The sequence below is a fragment of the Mastigoproctus giganteus genome, chromosome 3 (genome assembly GCF_048544385.1).
Source record: "Mastigoproctus giganteus isolate SK-2022 chromosome 3, ASM4854438v1, whole genome shotgun sequence".
NCBI classification, from domain to species: domain Eukaryota; kingdom Metazoa; phylum Arthropoda; class Arachnida; order Uropygi; family Thelyphonidae; genus Mastigoproctus; species Mastigoproctus giganteus.
Window position 1 is genome coordinate 124,851,974 of NC_143577.1, and position 18,046 is coordinate 124,870,019.

Sequence of the window (18,046 nt, forward strand, 5' to 3'; positions counted from 1 at the left end):
TTCTAGATCCCATTGCAGTAGCGTACTGTGATTAGTGTAAACCTGCTAACCTTCATATCATCTGCAAACTTGGAAATTAAGCCTGATATACCTTTATCATCATTAATAAATACAGAAAACAACAATGGACCCAACAGTGAACCCCGGGGGACTCCCCTAATAATATTAGTTGTTGTTGTTTGGTTTTTAGGAGCATTAGCAACTAAGGCCATATTGCTCCGGGGATATGCAGTGGTCATTCCCTGACCTTTCTGCATTCCTCCGTATTTGGTGGCTCAAGGGCTCGAACCCTGGTCTAATCAAGAAGCATGTGCTATGCACTGCTGCTCCTGCCCACCTGGCTACGGAGGCGTCAATATTATTAGTCCACAAACAGCAGCGTCCATTGATTAGACTGTACCCTCTGTCTTCTCTCACTCAACCATCCCTTTATCCATAGCAGCAATTTGCCCTTAATGCCATACTGTTCCAATTTGTACAGTTGTAACTCTAACTTGCAACTTTTTCTCAACTTTGCCCTGTACTTGTTAGGTAAGTCCTCAGATCTCATTTTATTATCTATCATTGATAGATAATAAAATTATCTAACGATGCCAACCCTATGTGATTCAAACTTTCCAGATACCTATTTACCATAAATTAAGACACTAGAATTCTTAAACCACATACTACTGTACAAGTTACGATATTTGTGCCAATTCACTGAATCAAAGGTCCAATGTATATTAAATTGTAAATTACAAAAACTATAGCTAAATTTAAAAATAAACTAATCAACATGACTAGGACTATAAAGCTATTTATAGAATACAATTTAACATGCAAATTAGGTCATTAAAAAAAACAATTTTTCAAAAACTTATCCCTTCCTGGGAGTTCTTGGACTCTGCAGTTCATATTACGTTTTGAATGCCTACCATGTTTGTTTCAATCAGTATATCACCAGGTCACAGCACTTTTACTGATTCTGGAGCACTTAATATTCCTTATAATCCTTTCTGAATGAATATATTTTTCCTTATAGGGTCACCGTGCCTCCTGATAATCCATTCCAATGGATTATCAGGAAGCATGGTAAAGGCACTGATATTTCTTGTGTTCTCAACTTTTTTTGCTGCACTGGTAATATATCAAAATGCTATGATTTTCTGGTAGAGAGACTTGGGATCTAGATATCATGGAGCTTAGTTCTTTGGTTCACTGCCCAGACTCTCCAGCCATCCATAGAGCTTAAGGGGATGTCCACTGCGAGACAAGCAATAAATGCACACTCAGGAGTGGGGTGCCAGGGCAACTCAAGCACCATACCTGCACGTCTACCAGCCTAAATCCTGTCCCTTCTACCATTAGGGTAGGGATATGGTTTCTAGACATTGATTCTTTCAGGCAAGCCTACTAGCCAAATGATCCTGAGCGAGCCGTCGAAGCAGAGAAACAAAGTGGTGTGTTAAAGCTGGTGGCAGCCTGAAACCCAGGCTATTGGTGAAAAAAAAAAAAAAAAAAAAAAATCAGTGTTCATAGCACTACATAATTTGGAGTTTAGAAATATCTTTTTCATAAAAAAAAAAAATACAGCATGATGGAAAGGTAGCAGAATTCCTAAGTTAATACAGTATATCCATGATTTACGATTAGTTCGCTATACAATATGTGGCAAGCGCCAATCATTGTGATCATGTTTGCAAAGTGAATTTTAATTCTATTAAATGGCGATTCTAATAAGCAAAAAAAGGAGGAATATTATCCACAGGCTATAAAAGTAAAGATCACAAATTTACACTTTATTACATTACCAATGAATGAAATTAAATAATTCGTGAAAATTGGAAGAATATTTTCCACAAGTTGCCAAAATAAAAATCAATTTATGCTTACATAGATAGCTTAATTAATTAGTACTGTAATATGTATATACTAACTAGTTGATAATATTTCTGCTCACTGACATTTGATGGGGGGGGGAGGATTTGTAAAATTTAAAACAGTAAAAAAGTTAAGCAATCAATAGCAGCACACACAAATTGCAACTAACATGATATGCGCAAGTGAGATAAGGAGTAACAAGTTTATGAAGCTTAAAAAATAGGAATGAGGAGAAGATTCTGAAAATATATTTATGATTTTTATATGACTGAAGATTTCATGGAAGGCGAAAAACATTTCACAATAATAATAATAATAATAATAACAAAAAAAAACCCACAGAATTCCAGCTATCAGTATTATCGCAAATGCAATAAGATTGAGTTTATTACCTGTTTATAATAGATTGCGCTAACAGAAACGCCCAATAAACCAGAAAGTGCAAAATGTTTTTATTGTTTTATGATAGTGGCCTCCAGAAATGTGCTTTAGAAAAATATTGCAAAGGCTTTCAAAATTGAACTGTGTGATAACGATGAAAGTGTAATGCATTTTAATAATTTGAATTGGTTTTTTGAAATTAAAGCAATTGATTCCACTCATCAGTGATCAAGTTAACTGGTACCTACTTATTTCACTTTACGATAGGATGGGCTTATGATTCTCTCCGACCAGATCACGTGGTCCTTCCTTTCAGCCAATAGCAGTGTTTGTAAACGTGTTGGCCGTGTTTTCTGTTTTTGCATCCTTTAGTTGAAGTGATGTGTTGCGCTTTAATCAAAATAGTAGTTTTAATCAATTTTTTTTAATCAATATGTACAATTTCCATTACAAAAATCACCTTTTAGAGAGATAAATAGCTTAGTTATATAGTGAAAATTTCAACTTCCAAGGTCTTGGAACTAATTACCAAAAAACAAGGTGTTACTGGATTCACATAATGATATTTTCATGATACAGTGAGCTTGAAAAACTCTGGAACAGATGAATATCGTAAAGCAGGAGTCCATTGTATATCTTAAGGAAAACTGGTAAAAACATGCAAAATACTCACATTAAAATTTATTAACTGGAACTAATGTTTTAGAAAAAAAATATATACTTAGTTATGTCGCTTCAAAAACTTATGAAAAGCTTAATTATTTTTCTCATGCTATACCTGTCTGCAGCCACTGTTTTTGCACAATGTTCCTGGTTTGACAGTTACACCATCTAAGGGGGGAAAAAAAAAATCACATAAGATAAACTTTATAAATTCAAATGCTATTACCTGAAACTGGAGTATATCTGTCAATCATTTTGTTTTAAAGATTATATGGTTCTCATTCAGAATTTCGACAAATCAAACTCTACAAAATGAGAAAAGCCCATAATAACATTACAATATTAGCAAGGGTAAATGATTCAGGGATTTCTTCAACATCAGCCAATAATAAAACATACCAATCGCATCTTTCCATCCCCCCCCCATACGGTCTAAAGTAAGCTAGAGAATCTTGTAATAACTGAAAGTAAAGTGGAGGAGAAATTGTTGAAGATAAACACAAGAAAGGCACCTGGGGTGGATGGGATCTATCCAGTTATATTAAAGGAGGCAGCAAAGGAAGTAAGCAAACCCTTAGCAATAATTATGAGAGCTTCCTTGGACTCAGGGGAGGTACCCACAGACTGGAGATGTGCAAATGTGACCCCAATTCACAAAGGAGGATCAAAGGCCGACACAAGTAATTATAGACCTGTGAGTTTAACTTCTGTTCCAGGAAAATTAATGGAGGCACTGATTAAAGAAGCACTGCAGGATCATTTAGACAAGACTTCAGTTATAGCTCAGACACAGCATGGTTTTGTTAAGGGGAAGTCTTGCTTGACCAACTTGATTGGATACTATGATGCAGTCACAAAAGAACTGGATGCAGGGAATAACGTTGATATTATATACTTGGATCTTAGAAAGGCTTTTGATACTGTTGCACATGGAAGACTGCTGCACAAATTAGAGCAGTGTGGCATTGGAGGCAAATTGCTGCTATGGATAAAGGGGTGGTTGAGGGGGAGAAGACAGAGAGTGGTAATCAATGGATACTGCTCATCGTGGACTAATGTTATTAGTGGAGTTCCTCAGGGTTCAGTGTTCGGTCCATTATTGTTTTTTGTATTTATAAATGATATTGATGTGGAATAAGTGATGATGGTATATCAAGCTTAAGGTCAAAGTTTTCAGATGATTTGAAGGTTGGCAGGGTTGTTAAGGACACTAATGACAGTACACTGCTGCTATTTAGTTTTTTTTTTTAGGAGCATTAGTAACTAAGGCCATAAGGACATGGAAGACTGCTGTACAAATTGGAGCAGTGTGGCATTCGAGGCAAATTGCTGCTATGGATAAAGGGGTGGTTGAGGGGGAGAAGACAGAGAGTGGTAATCAATGGACACTGCTCATCGTGGACTAATGTTATTAGTGGAGTCCCTCAGGGTTCAGTGTTCGGTCCATTATTGTTTTTTGTATTTATAAATGATATTGATGTGGAATAAGTGATGATGGTATATCAAGCTTAAGGTCAAAGTTTTCAGATGATTTGAAGGTTGGCAGGGTTGTTAAGGACACTAATGACAGTACACTGCTGCTATTTAGTTTTTTTTTTTAGGAGCATTAGTAACTAAGGCCATATTGCTCCGGTGCGGTGGTCATTCCCTGACCTTTCCGCATGCTCCGTATTTGGTGGTGACGGGTTCGAACCCCGGTCTAATCTAGAAATGTGTACTACGCACTGCTGCTCCTTCCCACCTGGCTACAGAGGCGCCTACACACTGCTGCAACAGGATCTAGAAAAGTTGAGCAGATGGGCTGAGAGGTGGCAAATAAAGTTTAACTTTGACAAATGTAAAGTACTACATATGGGAAGTAGTAACCCCAGAGTGACGTACCACAGAGTTGATATCTCTGTGGTACTGCACTGACAGTGGTAGAGAACGAAAAAGACCTGGGGATAATTGTGCAGGCAGATATGAAGTTTTCTAAGCAGTGCAGACAGTCTGCAAGAGGAGCTCATAGTGTTTTGTTAATGATATATAGGAATTTTTCTAGCAGGGTTAAGGAGGTAATTATCCCCTTGTATAAGGCAATGGTCAAGCCACACCTTGAGTACTGTATACAGATCTGGAGGCCTCATTTTAAGAAGGATGTAGAGTTGTTGGAATGAGTATAGAGAAAGGCAACAAGATTAGTGAATGGAACAAAGGGTTGCACTTATGAAGAAAGGCTTAAATTTTGCAAATTACAGTGTCTGGAGACTAGGTTTGAGAATGCTCAATGCTGATGGGATTCTTCTTCTTGCTCAGAATAATCACCTGAGAGGGTATAAATTCAAATTGAGGAAAGACAGATGTAGGATAGATGTGTGGAAGTTTGCCTTTAGCCACTGGGTAGTTGGTTGGTGGAACAGACTTCTATTGTTTGTTGTGGAAGTTGATAACCTAAATAAATTTAAGACTGAGCTGGACAGGTATTTGGAATGAATAGAGGGGTGAAATGGGAACGGATTTTTTTTTTTTTTTTGGCTGATGCTGCATAAGCTTGCATCATATGCCGCTACTAATACTAAATACTTCAAATATAATTAACATAAGTCATCTAACTCATCTCCTGATGAGTTAGATGACTTACAGCTAAATATTAACAATAAGGATTATAACTAAATATGAAAGTCTGAAACAAAAAAACTCAATATCCTGCAAATGGGCAATATGACTTCAAGTCAAGAAAATCCACTCTGGACCCACTGGAGCACATCCTGAACATGGCAGAAAACTGTACACAGAAATATCTACTTCTCATCTCTATCGACTTTGCGGGGACGTTCGATGCCCTTTGGTGGCCGAGCGTCCTCGCAAGACTCAGGGCAGCTCATCTGCCGATAAATCTCTACAGCTGCATAAAAAGCTATCTAAGCGGAAGAAGGGTCTTGGTTCAGGCCCCCTACTGCAAGGTCGAGCGTATTGCATGTCACCGGGGATTGCCGCAAGGCTCTGTATTGGGTCCCCTTCTGTGGAACTATGTGTTGGACGAGTTTCTCCACCTCGACCTAGAGGATGTACAAGCACTGGCATACGCTGACAACCTTTCCCTGGTCCTAACCGCAGACTCAAGAGCTCAATTGGGAATTCGTGCAAACACAGCGCTAACCAAACTCCGAGAATGGACAGAAAGGCACCGTCTCACAATTTCACCCACCAAAACTCAATCCATCCTACTGAAGGGTTACCTAACCCCAACTAGACCACCACAGATTAGAATCCAAGACAGAACCATCAAGCTAGTTAATGAATTGAAATACTTGGGAGTTATCTTGGATTGGAACCGGTCGTTCACTCCACACTTAAAGTACATGCAGAATAAGATTAAAAATTATGCAGCCATGCTCGCCAGAGTTACACGCCGAGACTGGGGGCTGAAAAGGTGCACCCTGGCGGCGATCCTCTATACAGCAGCTATCATCCCAGTAATCACATATGCGTCTGGTGAATGGTTCCACAAGGCCTCAACCGTGGTAAATCGTTGACAGCTCGAAATTATACATAGACCCATCTTATTGACCCTCACCTGAGCATGCAAAACAGTGTCGACCCACACACTGCAAGTGATTACAGGGGCTCCCCACCCAGACCTTGAGGTCACTCGAACAGGCATGCTGCAGCAGCTTGGATGGGGAAAGGTTACAACAGATTCGACAAGCAATTGGAAAGCCGAGAAGAACAAGCTTCAAATCTACCTGCGATCAATCTGGCAACAGCACTGGACAAACTCTGACAAAGGGGAAGTCACGCGAAAGTTCCTTCCAAATCTGGAGCAAGTGTATCCTATATTTCCGACATGGTTTTGCCCAGGATTGCATGTCACCTACCTCCTTACAGGACATGGAGCGATCCGTCACAAGCTTCATCTCCTTGGAATCACAGACAACCCTGCATGTGCTTGTGGCTCACCCGAGACCTGGGATCACCAGATGCATGAGTGCGAACTGTATGATGATCTACGTGCCCAGCTGATCAGACAAGTGCATTGCAACCCAAAAGACCAGGAGCACCACCTGCTGGAGGATGGGACAACCTACAAAGCCTTAATTGAATTTGCTCAGAGCCTATACGCTAGACGACTAACCCTTCCACTGCCTGCAAACCATGAACAATAAGGACAAATTTAGTACTCCATACACCGTGAACCTGAAAGCTCCATGATCAGGTGGAAACATAATTCCATCAATACCAGATTACTGGGGTAGGACCATTAAATAACCCAACTCATCACCAATTATAATCAAATGGAACACGTATCACAGGAAGAGTATGGGGGAGAACCTCTCAGTTCTACTCCCGTTGAATACGCTGGATATCACGACAGAACTGGAACTCACCTCAACCATACTCAATTACTTTCCGCTGCAAATTGACTCATGGTCGGGACATGGCTCCCAAGGGCAACCTCCAAAGGAAAGAGCAAGCCCAGCCTCCGTGCACGATATACCACCCGGACTTGCATTTTGCTTGACAGCTCCATTCTCCCAAACGACAATGGAATCCACCCTAATGGCGAATAAATCCTACTCTTCCAAATATCCATGGATGGGATATTGTTCCCACGATTGACTACTTAACAAATTGCTGCATTAACTGCACTGTAATGACTTGGACTTATTGATCCTACATTTCCAGCATCAAATGGACCTGGACTTGCTTCTAGAATACTCAATCCTGACCTTCAGTTGGAGTATGCACCAAAAATGGCAAGCAGCCCTCTATACATTATCCTATGGATGCTAAAATATGATTTAACTGGACGGGTCCCAGTTCCAATGAGCGACCTCCAAATTGGCGGCAAAACTTGGCGCACACAGACATCAGAGAAGACACAGACATCAGGAGTTAAATCCTAGAATTGGTCTATACCAAATGCCACATGGACAAATCGCAGTCTCTGCACGCAGCGCCGTATTGGCGACCTGAGCCAGCTCTCTTGTCTGGCTCACCTTTTCCACCCTGCCCCGGCGGGTGGCGGAGTGTGACGGTTCCACCGTCCCCCCTCCCCACGCATCACCCCTATTCTTACTCTCTGGTGGGGCATGGGCATGCCCCACTGTAAACTGGAGCTGTCTTCTCCATCGGCTCCATGTCTCTGCCTTTCCCCACCCAGTCTTCAATTTATTCCCCCCCCCACTCTACCTGCATGCAAGTGACTGGTCCACACAATCTAAATTAAACTATCTAAAATCACCTTCGCCCACTACTTTCGGCCTCTCATTCCTAGCGCCTCCCTTCCACGCGAGCGCATAAAGGGTATGTGTGTGTGTGTATATATAGTTTGATTGTTTAAACTACTTCAATTTTCTGGTATTTATTTTCTATAAAGGTATTAAGGTGTAATCGGAACAGGAGATTCAGTTAGAGTGTGTAGTCTAACCTATTCCTGGGGATCTGTAATGGTATTAAAGATATGATTAATACTTAATGAAGTTAAAGTTAAAATTATTTTAAATGGCATTAATTAATCATCAAATCAATATCAACTAAGCATTCCTTTACCTGGTCATCTACCCGCTACTTCATCGGGGGCTTTGAGCGGATCGATAGCCAGATTAAAGGAATGTCTCATAATTACCCATTTCTGTTAACTCCTTATCAGTTTTGCCATTGTATTGAGATTATTTTTGCTCTTATAAATTATTTAGTTAATTGAATATGGATAGATATAATTTAATTTGTAATATCAGATAATTTTAATTTTTAGAAAAACTTTAATCTTAGCATCGTAATCAGCAAACTGGTGGAGGAGAAACAAAGCCCAACTGGTAATTATCGGAATAAGGGAGAAGAGTTATACTTACGGTATCTGTCCGTTGGTGGTCTGTCGGAAAAAGAGAGGTTAGTCCCGTTCTCTGTTTGTTATATAACAGGGTTGGTTTTGAGTGCGCAGCAGCGCCTATTGTTAATTGATATTGTTGCAGTGCGATGCAATTTGTAGGTCATGAGATGAGAGGTCTGATTTCTACGTAGGCGGGGGTGGGGGCTGAGTCGGGGGGGGGGGGGGCTTCCAATTTATTAGAAATTAAATGGTGAAAATAATATATATACAAGAGAATTGGTTGTTTGTTATTTACATGCGTTGTCTATTGCTATTTACATGTTAGTTGAATGTTTACCTTGCGTCGTTCATCTTAGTTATGTTCTTTTTGTATGGTGTTATATTTCCATCTTGGATTTTTAATTTTTAATTTTTTAATTTTTCAAAAATATGACGATAAAATATAGCTTAAATTACTCCCCTGGATATAAGAAATGTTATAATAACAGCAGAATGACTGACAAAGACCAAAACTCACGGGAAAAAACTGAAAAATCAAAAAATATCGATCGCGATCCTAACTTGAAGTACCTGCCTGATTGTGGGATAGAGGCACTAAACAATGAAGAAATCACAATCGAAGACTTAGAATCATGCCACCTTAGTGTAAAACAGGCTAGAAAAGGCAAAAACCAGGTAGAAAATACAGATCAAAAGGAGAATGGTAATTTAAAACCACAGGTAACAAAAACAGAGGAGGAGAGGAAATTTCAGCTTATAAATCTAATAGAGGATCCCATAAGACAAATTAAAGAAATTAAACTGTTCCTAGAAGAGTTTCTTTATAAAAAGACAAATAGGATTACATCTGCAACAAGATTGCAGATAGTGAACTGCTGGTCTGTTTTGGAACAAAGAGTGGTTGAACTTAATACAGAAAATAAAGTATTGAAAGCAAAAGTAGAAACGGTGACCGAAGAGAAGAATAATTATCAAGAAATAAATACTTTGACTTACGCCCAAGTAGCAAGGGCCACCAAAGCAGATTCATCACAAACTAAACACACTGACTATGCACATAGTATCAGGGATGATAAATGCCCCTGTTATAAAAAAAACGGTTAAAATTTATACAATTAGGACCAACTATGGGCCAGACTGAAAACATAAATGTGACTAGGGCTCTAAACAAACCAACAATAAGACTAAGGAAATACCAAAGGCAAAAGAAACAAACAATCATTATAAAGGCTAAGCCTGACTCTACATACAAATCCATTGAGGCAGTCAGAGATACTGTCATGACAAAACTAAAACCTCATTTGAAAGAAATAAAAGTGAATAACACAAGAAAAATAAAAGATAATGGAGTTTTAATTGAAGTAACAAATAAGGAGGATGTTAAAAAGATTGAAACCAACCCAGAGGTAGTAAAACTGGGACTGCAAACAGAAAAACCAAGGGGCAGAAACCCCAACATTATTATATTTGACATCCCTGAGACAACTCTGGAAAGAGATCTTATGTTGGATTTCTACAACAAAAACTTTATCAATATAATGGAACTGGATGGGTTTGCCAAAGAATTTCTTCTAAAAAGGGGGACAAAAAACAAAAGAAATGGGCAATTCAACGTCATTGTGGAAGTGTAACCCAGAAAATTTTGGGTTACACTTCCACAGTAGTAGGTTTTACACTTGGAAAAACCTACAAGGACAGCAAAGAGTCTACGCTGGCTGAACCAGCCATAAATTCAGGGAATTCTTTCCTGTACAGCAGTGCTTTAACTGTCATAAATATGGCCATACTGCCAGAGACTGCAGTCAGAATTCCCCTGTCTGTGGCCACTGTGCAATCACTGGCCACAATTACAGGAACTGCCAAAATAAAAATCAGCTGCCAAAATGTGCTACCTGTAAAGCAGCACGGCTGACTGACTATGCACATAGTATCAGGATGATAAATGCCCGTTATAAAAAAAAAAGCGGTTAAATTTATACAATCGGACCAACTATGGGCCAGACTGAAAACATAAATGTAACTAGGGCTCTAAATCTTGTCCAATTGAATGCTCAAAGAGCAAGATCCATTGTAGATCTGATCAAACTTTTCAATTACTGAGTCTGCTGACGAGGCTACTAGTGACGGTCGTGTTCCAAGCCGCTAAGTGGATTTTTCTTATTTATTGATTTGAAATTATTGTTTTTCTAAAACTTTTGATTTAAATTTAGTAGTATAACATTATTTTGTGATTTTTTGATTAATTTGGTGTATTTATTCTTTACTCGGCCTTGTAAAAGTATCGGTAAGGGTTTCCACGTGTTCGTAACTACCGCTACCATTATTAACTTTCCCGCCATTGTGATACCGTACTAGATATACCGTAGGTTATATACCGTACTAGATAGCATTAGTTGAACTTCGTTAGCAGTTAAATTGTACGTTTAAATAAATACATATAACGACTTAGATTACAAACGTAATATAATTAATAACATAACATAATTAATTAATAAATTAATAGAATCATGACTCAGACCAGAGCAGCAAAGCAAAAGGCTCAAGCTAATGGAAGTGCTGTAGCTCAGAGCAGAACTGAGGGGGGCAGTTGTCCTCTGACTCACAGCCTTATAAAATGCACTGTTTGCTTGATGTTTGCAGAGCAATCGGGTACGGGACATGATACTGCCAAGGGGGATGTCTTTGTGTGTGCGCGATGCAAGGAGTGTATCGATATCAGGCAACAACTCGGCGTTCTTTTGGGCCTATATGAGAGCTTGAAGGACAGGGTGGATGCCCTCGAAGAAACTAAATTGAGGGGCCCATCAAGCTCTCAGCTGCCCACATCAACGCCAGAGCTTGCACTTGGGCATCGCGTGACACAGAGACAACCCCCAAGGCAGAATGCGCTGGTCCCGAAGGAACTAGTAGTTGTTGGTGACTCTATTGTCAGGGAAACGGGGAACATGCTTTGTAAAAAAGATAGGTGGAACAGGACCAGGGTATGTCTGCCAGGGGCAAAGGTTGATGACGTTGTAGAGCGAATATCATCTTTTAAGGGCACAAAAGGTGATATAGTTGTACACGTTGGCACTAATAATATTAAGAGTAGGAGACCGGCAGAATTACTTAACAAGTACAGGTCACTGTTGAACAAAAGCCGAGAATTAGGGTTGAATTTGAAAGTGTCTGCAATTCTGCCCAGACACGATAGGAGGGAGTATATGATGAGAGCCTTGTCGATCAATTCGGCCCTGGAAAGATTGTGCAAGGCTCAAGGGGTAGAATTTTTTTCAGCCTGGACTGTACTTGTTAACAGGAGAGATTGCTTCTACAGGGATGGGATACACTTAAATAGAAAGGGTGCAAGAATATTTGCTGATGCTATCGAGGCAGTGTTAGGTGGGTCGGAAAACTGCTAGCTTGGGGGGAGACAAAGACCAATAGATTGACAGTAGCCACTGGCAGAGGTGAAAGAGATTCTTGCACTGCTTCTATTAGAATGAGCAGAAGCCTGAAAAACAAGATGCATGGTATTTCAGAGACTGCTGGGAGCCATTGTGGTACAGGTAAACACATGGGTTGTGTAAGGGTAGCTAAGAATAGAAACAGGTGCAGGTATACTTGCGTGTACACCAATGCTAGGAGTTTAGTAAATAAATTTGATGAATTTGAGGTATTGCTCAAAACATCGAAGGCAGATATTGTTGGGATATCAGAGACGTGGTGTCACACAGATATAAGGAATGCGGAACTGCAATTTGGGGAGTACAACGTCTACAGAAAGGATAGACAGGATAGGAAGGGGGGAGGTGTTATGCTATTAGTTAAGAAACACATAAAAACCAAGGAAGTGAAGCCAGTCGACATCGCTGGACAGTGCAGTGTGGAGTCAGTTTGGTGTGACATAAACATTGGGAGATCAAAATTGAGAGTAGGAGTGTGCTATAGGCCTAATGACTCTGATGAGTATAATAAGGAACTGTACAGGGAAATAGAGTGGGCCAGTAAATCAGAGTGTCTTATAATGGGAGATTTTAATTTCCCAGATATTGACTGGAATTTGGGGGCTGGATACTCACACACTAGCAGGGCTTTTGTGGATTTATTGGATGATTGTTTTCTACATCAGCATGTTCGGGAGGCAACTAGAGGGAGTAATACTCTTGATTTGATTATCAGCAGTGATTCTTCATGCATTAAGAATCTGCAGATAAATGAACCACTAGGTGGCAGTGATCACAGTGTGCTGAAGTGGGATTTACTCAAAGAGGTAACTACCATTAGGGGTAAAGGGAAGGGTTATTGCTTCCGTAAAGGTGACTACGATGGACTGAGACAGTATTTAAATTCTATACAGTGGGACCAACTGATGATGTTACCAACAGCAAATTCAAAATGGGAAGCATTCAAAGAACTTATCTTGGAAGCTACTAGGCTTTACATACCAACTAAGAAATATTGTTCAAGGTTTAGGCCAAAATGGATGTCAGATGAACTAATGAGGCATATGGCAGAGAAAAAAAATGCATGGGATACTTACAAATTAACACATGACACAGAAGCCTATGATAGATACAAGTTTATATGCAACCAAGTTACAAAGGAGGTTAGGCAGGCGAAGGCAGATTACGAGAAATCCTTGGCAAGGGATGCAAAGAAAAACAGCAAAGAGTTCTTTACTTATGTAAACTCTAGAAGGAAAGGGATGAATCAGATTGGTCCACTTGATATTGATGGGTCAAGTGTTGATGATCCTGCTAAGGTAGCTAACAAACTAAATGAATATTTTGCATCGACATTCACACATGAGGAGTTATTCAGCGAGGGGAATGCCAGAGGTGTATTCAACTCTAGCAGTAAGTTACAGAATCTTGAAATAACTGGGAGTAAAGTGGAGGAGAAACTGTTGAAGATAAACACAAGAAAGGCACCCGGGGTGGATGGGATCTATCCAGTTATATTAAAGGAGGCAGCAAAGGAAGTAAGCAAACCCTTAGCCATAATTATGAGAGCTTCCTTGGACTCAGGGGAGGTACCCATAGACTGGAATGGTTTAAGCATGCTCAATGCTGATGGGATTCTTCCTCTAGCTCAGAAAAATCACCTGAGAGGGCATAAATTCAAATTGAGGAAAGACAGATGTAGGATAGATGTGCGGAAATTTGCCTTTAGCCAGCGGGTGGTTGGTTGGTGGAACAGACTTCCATCCCTTGTGGTGGAGGTTGATAGCCTAAATAAGTTTAAGGCTCAGCTGGACAGGTATTTTGAACAAACAGAGGGGTGAAGTGGAAGTGGGTTTTTTTTTTTTTTTGGCTGATGCTGCATAAGCTTGCTTTCTTGCATCAAATGCCTCTACTAATGCTAATGCTAATGCTAAACTACTGGAAACAATAACCCCTGGAGAGTTGTCTACAGAATAGTGACCAACAAGCTGCCAAGGTCTTAGAAACTACTGCCAAACCAGATGGAACCCCAACCCTGTGTTGGGTGGATTCTGTAAATAACATCCTAGACAGTATCATTCAGACTGAAACTGGGAATCATTCCCCCACCCAGCTAAACATTATAAAAGAAAACACTGAATATGACAATGCCAATACTGAACCTCTGTTCATCATACAAGACTTAGAAATAGCACTATCTAAAACCAAAAACAATAAATGCCCAGAGGTTGAGATTATCAAAAAATTAGCAGAAATAGCGCCAAATAAATTAATAGCACTATATAATAACCGTATGACAAAAGGTATATTCCCAAAAATGCCCCACAAAACCTCTATAAGGTAATAAACAGCTACGTTACAGACAGAAGTGTTTCAATACGCACAAGGTTCCAGGAACTGACAAACCCTGTGAATAAAGGCTACTCGCAGGGTTCAATCCTTGGCCCTTTCTTTTGGAACATTGTTCTGGACGAATTGCTGGTCCCGTGGAAAGCCTGGCCTTTGCAGATGACATGGTTTTCCTTGTAAAAGGTAACTCACGAGTGGTTGTAGAGCAAAGAGCAAATGCCGCCCTCTTTCAGCTGCAATGAGTGGGCACAAATGCACATGCTAAAAATATTGCCCGAAAAAAACCAAACAAATACTTCTAAAAGGCAATTTGGACATAAGCAGACGTTCACAAATCAAAATTAACACAACCACTATAAAAATGGTAACAGAACTAAAATATCTTGGAGTGGTCTTTGATTCAAAACTAACTTTTTACCTCCATTTGATCTACTTGGCGAAGAAAGCGAGAAATTATGCAGGTATGATTGCCAGGATCAGTTGAGCAGACTGGGGGCTCAAAAGAAAGACCCTGGTGGTCATATACCATGCAATGTTCCTACCTGTTATCACCTATGGAGCCGGTACGTGGTTCATCTGCTTGGCCATAGTAAGAAATAGGAATAAATTAGAATCAATACGAAGGACAATACTACTCACTATTACCTGCGCATGTCACACAGTAAGCACATCTGCACTACAGATGTGCTTACAGTGCGAAGTTGTAGTATGCGCAGGTATACCCGCGCATACTACGACTTCAACAGTTTCAAGACAAGTCAATCCTGCACTGAGTTAACAACCCATGCTCAAACCCACAACCACACCCCCCTTATTGACTCTGCCATCACTATTATTAAACTTAGATTGAGCTACAGAAGTCTTCAATATGAAGCCCTCACCATCGAATGGTACCGACACCATTCCGATCTCAATATTATTAACGCTAAACTTCCCTTCAACCTTTCACCGGCTTGGAAACTCTCGCGGCTAAAGTTCCCGCGTGCCAAAAAGAGCATCATGGGAGTTTAGATAAACTTTAAATACAACACGCGCTCACTTCTCTTCCATTTGCCAACTGATGAAGGTTTACTCACGAATGTCCCCTCGTAACGACTATTAGCACCACTGGTCTTCTCTCTTTTTTCATTTGCGTCTTTTAACCTCTTTATGACAACCAAGGATTGGAGATCTGCATTTCATTGAGCTCATTTTAAAATCTGTTTAAAATATTTTCACCCCATTCCCCACCTTAGTTCTTTTTAATGCTTCTTCCAACCTAAATTTAACCACCATCTACCAAAAAATTTTTATTGCAGATTTATACAAGGCGAGTCCGTTTCCTAAGCATTTGCTATTAATTTTTTAGTCAGATTTATCACAGTATTATAAGGTTACTATAATTTCACTATTGTCTTCTTCTTTCAATATAAAACTTCTTTTAGACATTCATTTCCACAAAAGTCTTGCTTCAGCTATGTTATAAACATGTTGAGAAGTATAACATACAATACCCCTCTTCAATAATTTTAACAAGTTCTTTTTTGAAAGTTTCGGTTCCTTGATCTGCACTTGCAGCTTCTCCCTATATTTTAAATCTATTCAGCCAGCCCTTACCAGTTTTAAATGGTTCCTTTTTTTTTTTTTTTAGGTGAGTTTTCTTCAGATCATCGTATTGGCTAATCTCTCTCTCTCTCTCTTTTATAATATTAAACTTAACTGAATTCTGCATTGGATATTATCTTTAATAAAATTAGTTGAAGTCTTTCCATTTCAATCCTAATAGTTGGCCTAGCCCTAGTTGCTTGTAGTGGAACAGCTATCTTTCCCGCTGCTAAAATTAATTCTTTATTTTTTTTATAATTGTTCTTACAGTTAAACTTGCAAGTTCTAAATTATGGCACACATCCGCTTGTCGTTGACCGGAATCGATTCGCTTCAAAACGTCTAATTTAATTTTCAAATTCAGTCTTTTTCTTACATTTATAGTCTTCATACTGCGTCCAGACGTTGCTTTTTCATTCTTATCGGCCATTATTAACTCTTCGAAAATGTAACTGCGTTGGTTGCCTTAATTATGATACAATGTTCGAGTAAACTGTCCATTACGCACGATGTCTAATACTGTACTGAGTGATGATTAGTCGTTGGATAAATGCGTATAACGCAAATATTACAAGCAATATACTTGATAATTTTTTAAAATGTTATCTCGGAACTACGTAACAAGTCGCTGTACTGCATTAAATTAGCGTGCGAGAAAATTTCACTGAGTGTGGGAAACGTTTTAATTCTGTTTTGCTATTCATTTTCAAGCTATCGACTCCATCAAATGAAACGATTTCATTAAATATGCCAAAAATGCAATCTGTAAAAGAGCATTATAGTCAGATATGGGTTATATAAGAACAGCGTTATAGCGAATCAGCGTAAAGCGAACCGCGTTATAATGGTGGCCTGCTGTAACTGAAAAATATCAGTAAGCTAGTGGCAAGGGGATCCAATGAATAGGCTGGGCACTGAGTGAACTAAGAATTATGGTAAAAGGGAATAAATGGCAGTTTTGGTGAAAGAAAGAGTGACCTAGCATGAGGGAAAGAGAGAGTGAATGGGAATGAGTGGAAGAGCAAATGTAATTGGCCAAAAGAATATAAAGTTAGAAATAACTTACATTACTTTACATATACTGTACTAACAAACCACATAAACACTATCACTGCATTCTCCCCTGGCCGGCAAAAAAAAAAAAAAAAAAAACTTGCAGCTAGGCCTGCACCACAACTGAAGAATAACAGTAAGTTGAGGTGCCCAAAGAGCGCAGCGCAGAAAGTAAGAGTCGAATAAATGAGATGAGATCTAGAAAAATGAATAAAAGTGTAAGCGTGTGAGGAAAAAAAAAACACAAACCATACATGCTACAGTTAAGCACACACTAACTCGTTTTAATTAGTATTTAAATTTACAAACTACACATCATTGCATCCCCTCCTGGTATGTGAGAAAAAGCACTTCCTAATTCATTTCACAAATATATGTGGTCCCAATTCTAATCTCAACGATGTCCAAACCCCATGTATTTTTTCTGAGAGAATCTCAGTTATCAGTTGATTCAATTACTGCTCATCTCAGATGCCCAAATTATTTGCTGTATGATTCCTTTCGCCTCAAAGGTGGTACTTGTGCATATGTCTATTCTAATATTCCCTGTCAGAGACTTGGCAATTTGGAATCTCCACTCTTTGATCTTTTCTGGCTTAAAATCTCTCTACCTCATTGCGTCAAATTCATCTGTTGTCTCTACCGTTCTCCCAATTACACTAATCACTTCTTTGACTTCCTCTCTTTGCAACTTGACTTTCTCCAGTCCAACTTTCCTAACAGTGAGCTAATTTTCCTTGGTGATTTTAATGTTCACAACTCCAGCTGGCTTCCATTTTCTAGTCACACCGACACAGCTGGTTAAGATGCCAAGGCTTTTGCAATTACTAATGACCTTGCACAGATTGTTCATTTACCTACAAGAATACTGGATAATCCTAATCATACAGCCAATACGCTTGATCTTTTTCTCGCA

At 39.4% G+C, this 18,046-nt stretch overlaps 1 protein-coding gene across 5 annotated transcripts in view; it reads right to left on the minus strand.

Annotated features, from left to right (window-relative positions):
* The window catches only part of mora (cysteine and histidine rich domain containing protein), a 560,065-nt gene that overhangs the window by 192,964 nt on the left and 349,055 nt on the right, over positions 1-18,046 (minus strand). For all 5 annotated transcript variants that reach the window (XM_090370663.1, XM_090370664.1, XM_090370660.1 and 2 more), the window contains one exon: positions 3,023-3,075. In XM_090370663.1, the coding sequence (XP_090226789.1) occupies positions 3,023-3,075 (53 nt within the window). The remainder of the gene's footprint in view (positions 1-3,022; positions 3,076-18,046) is intronic.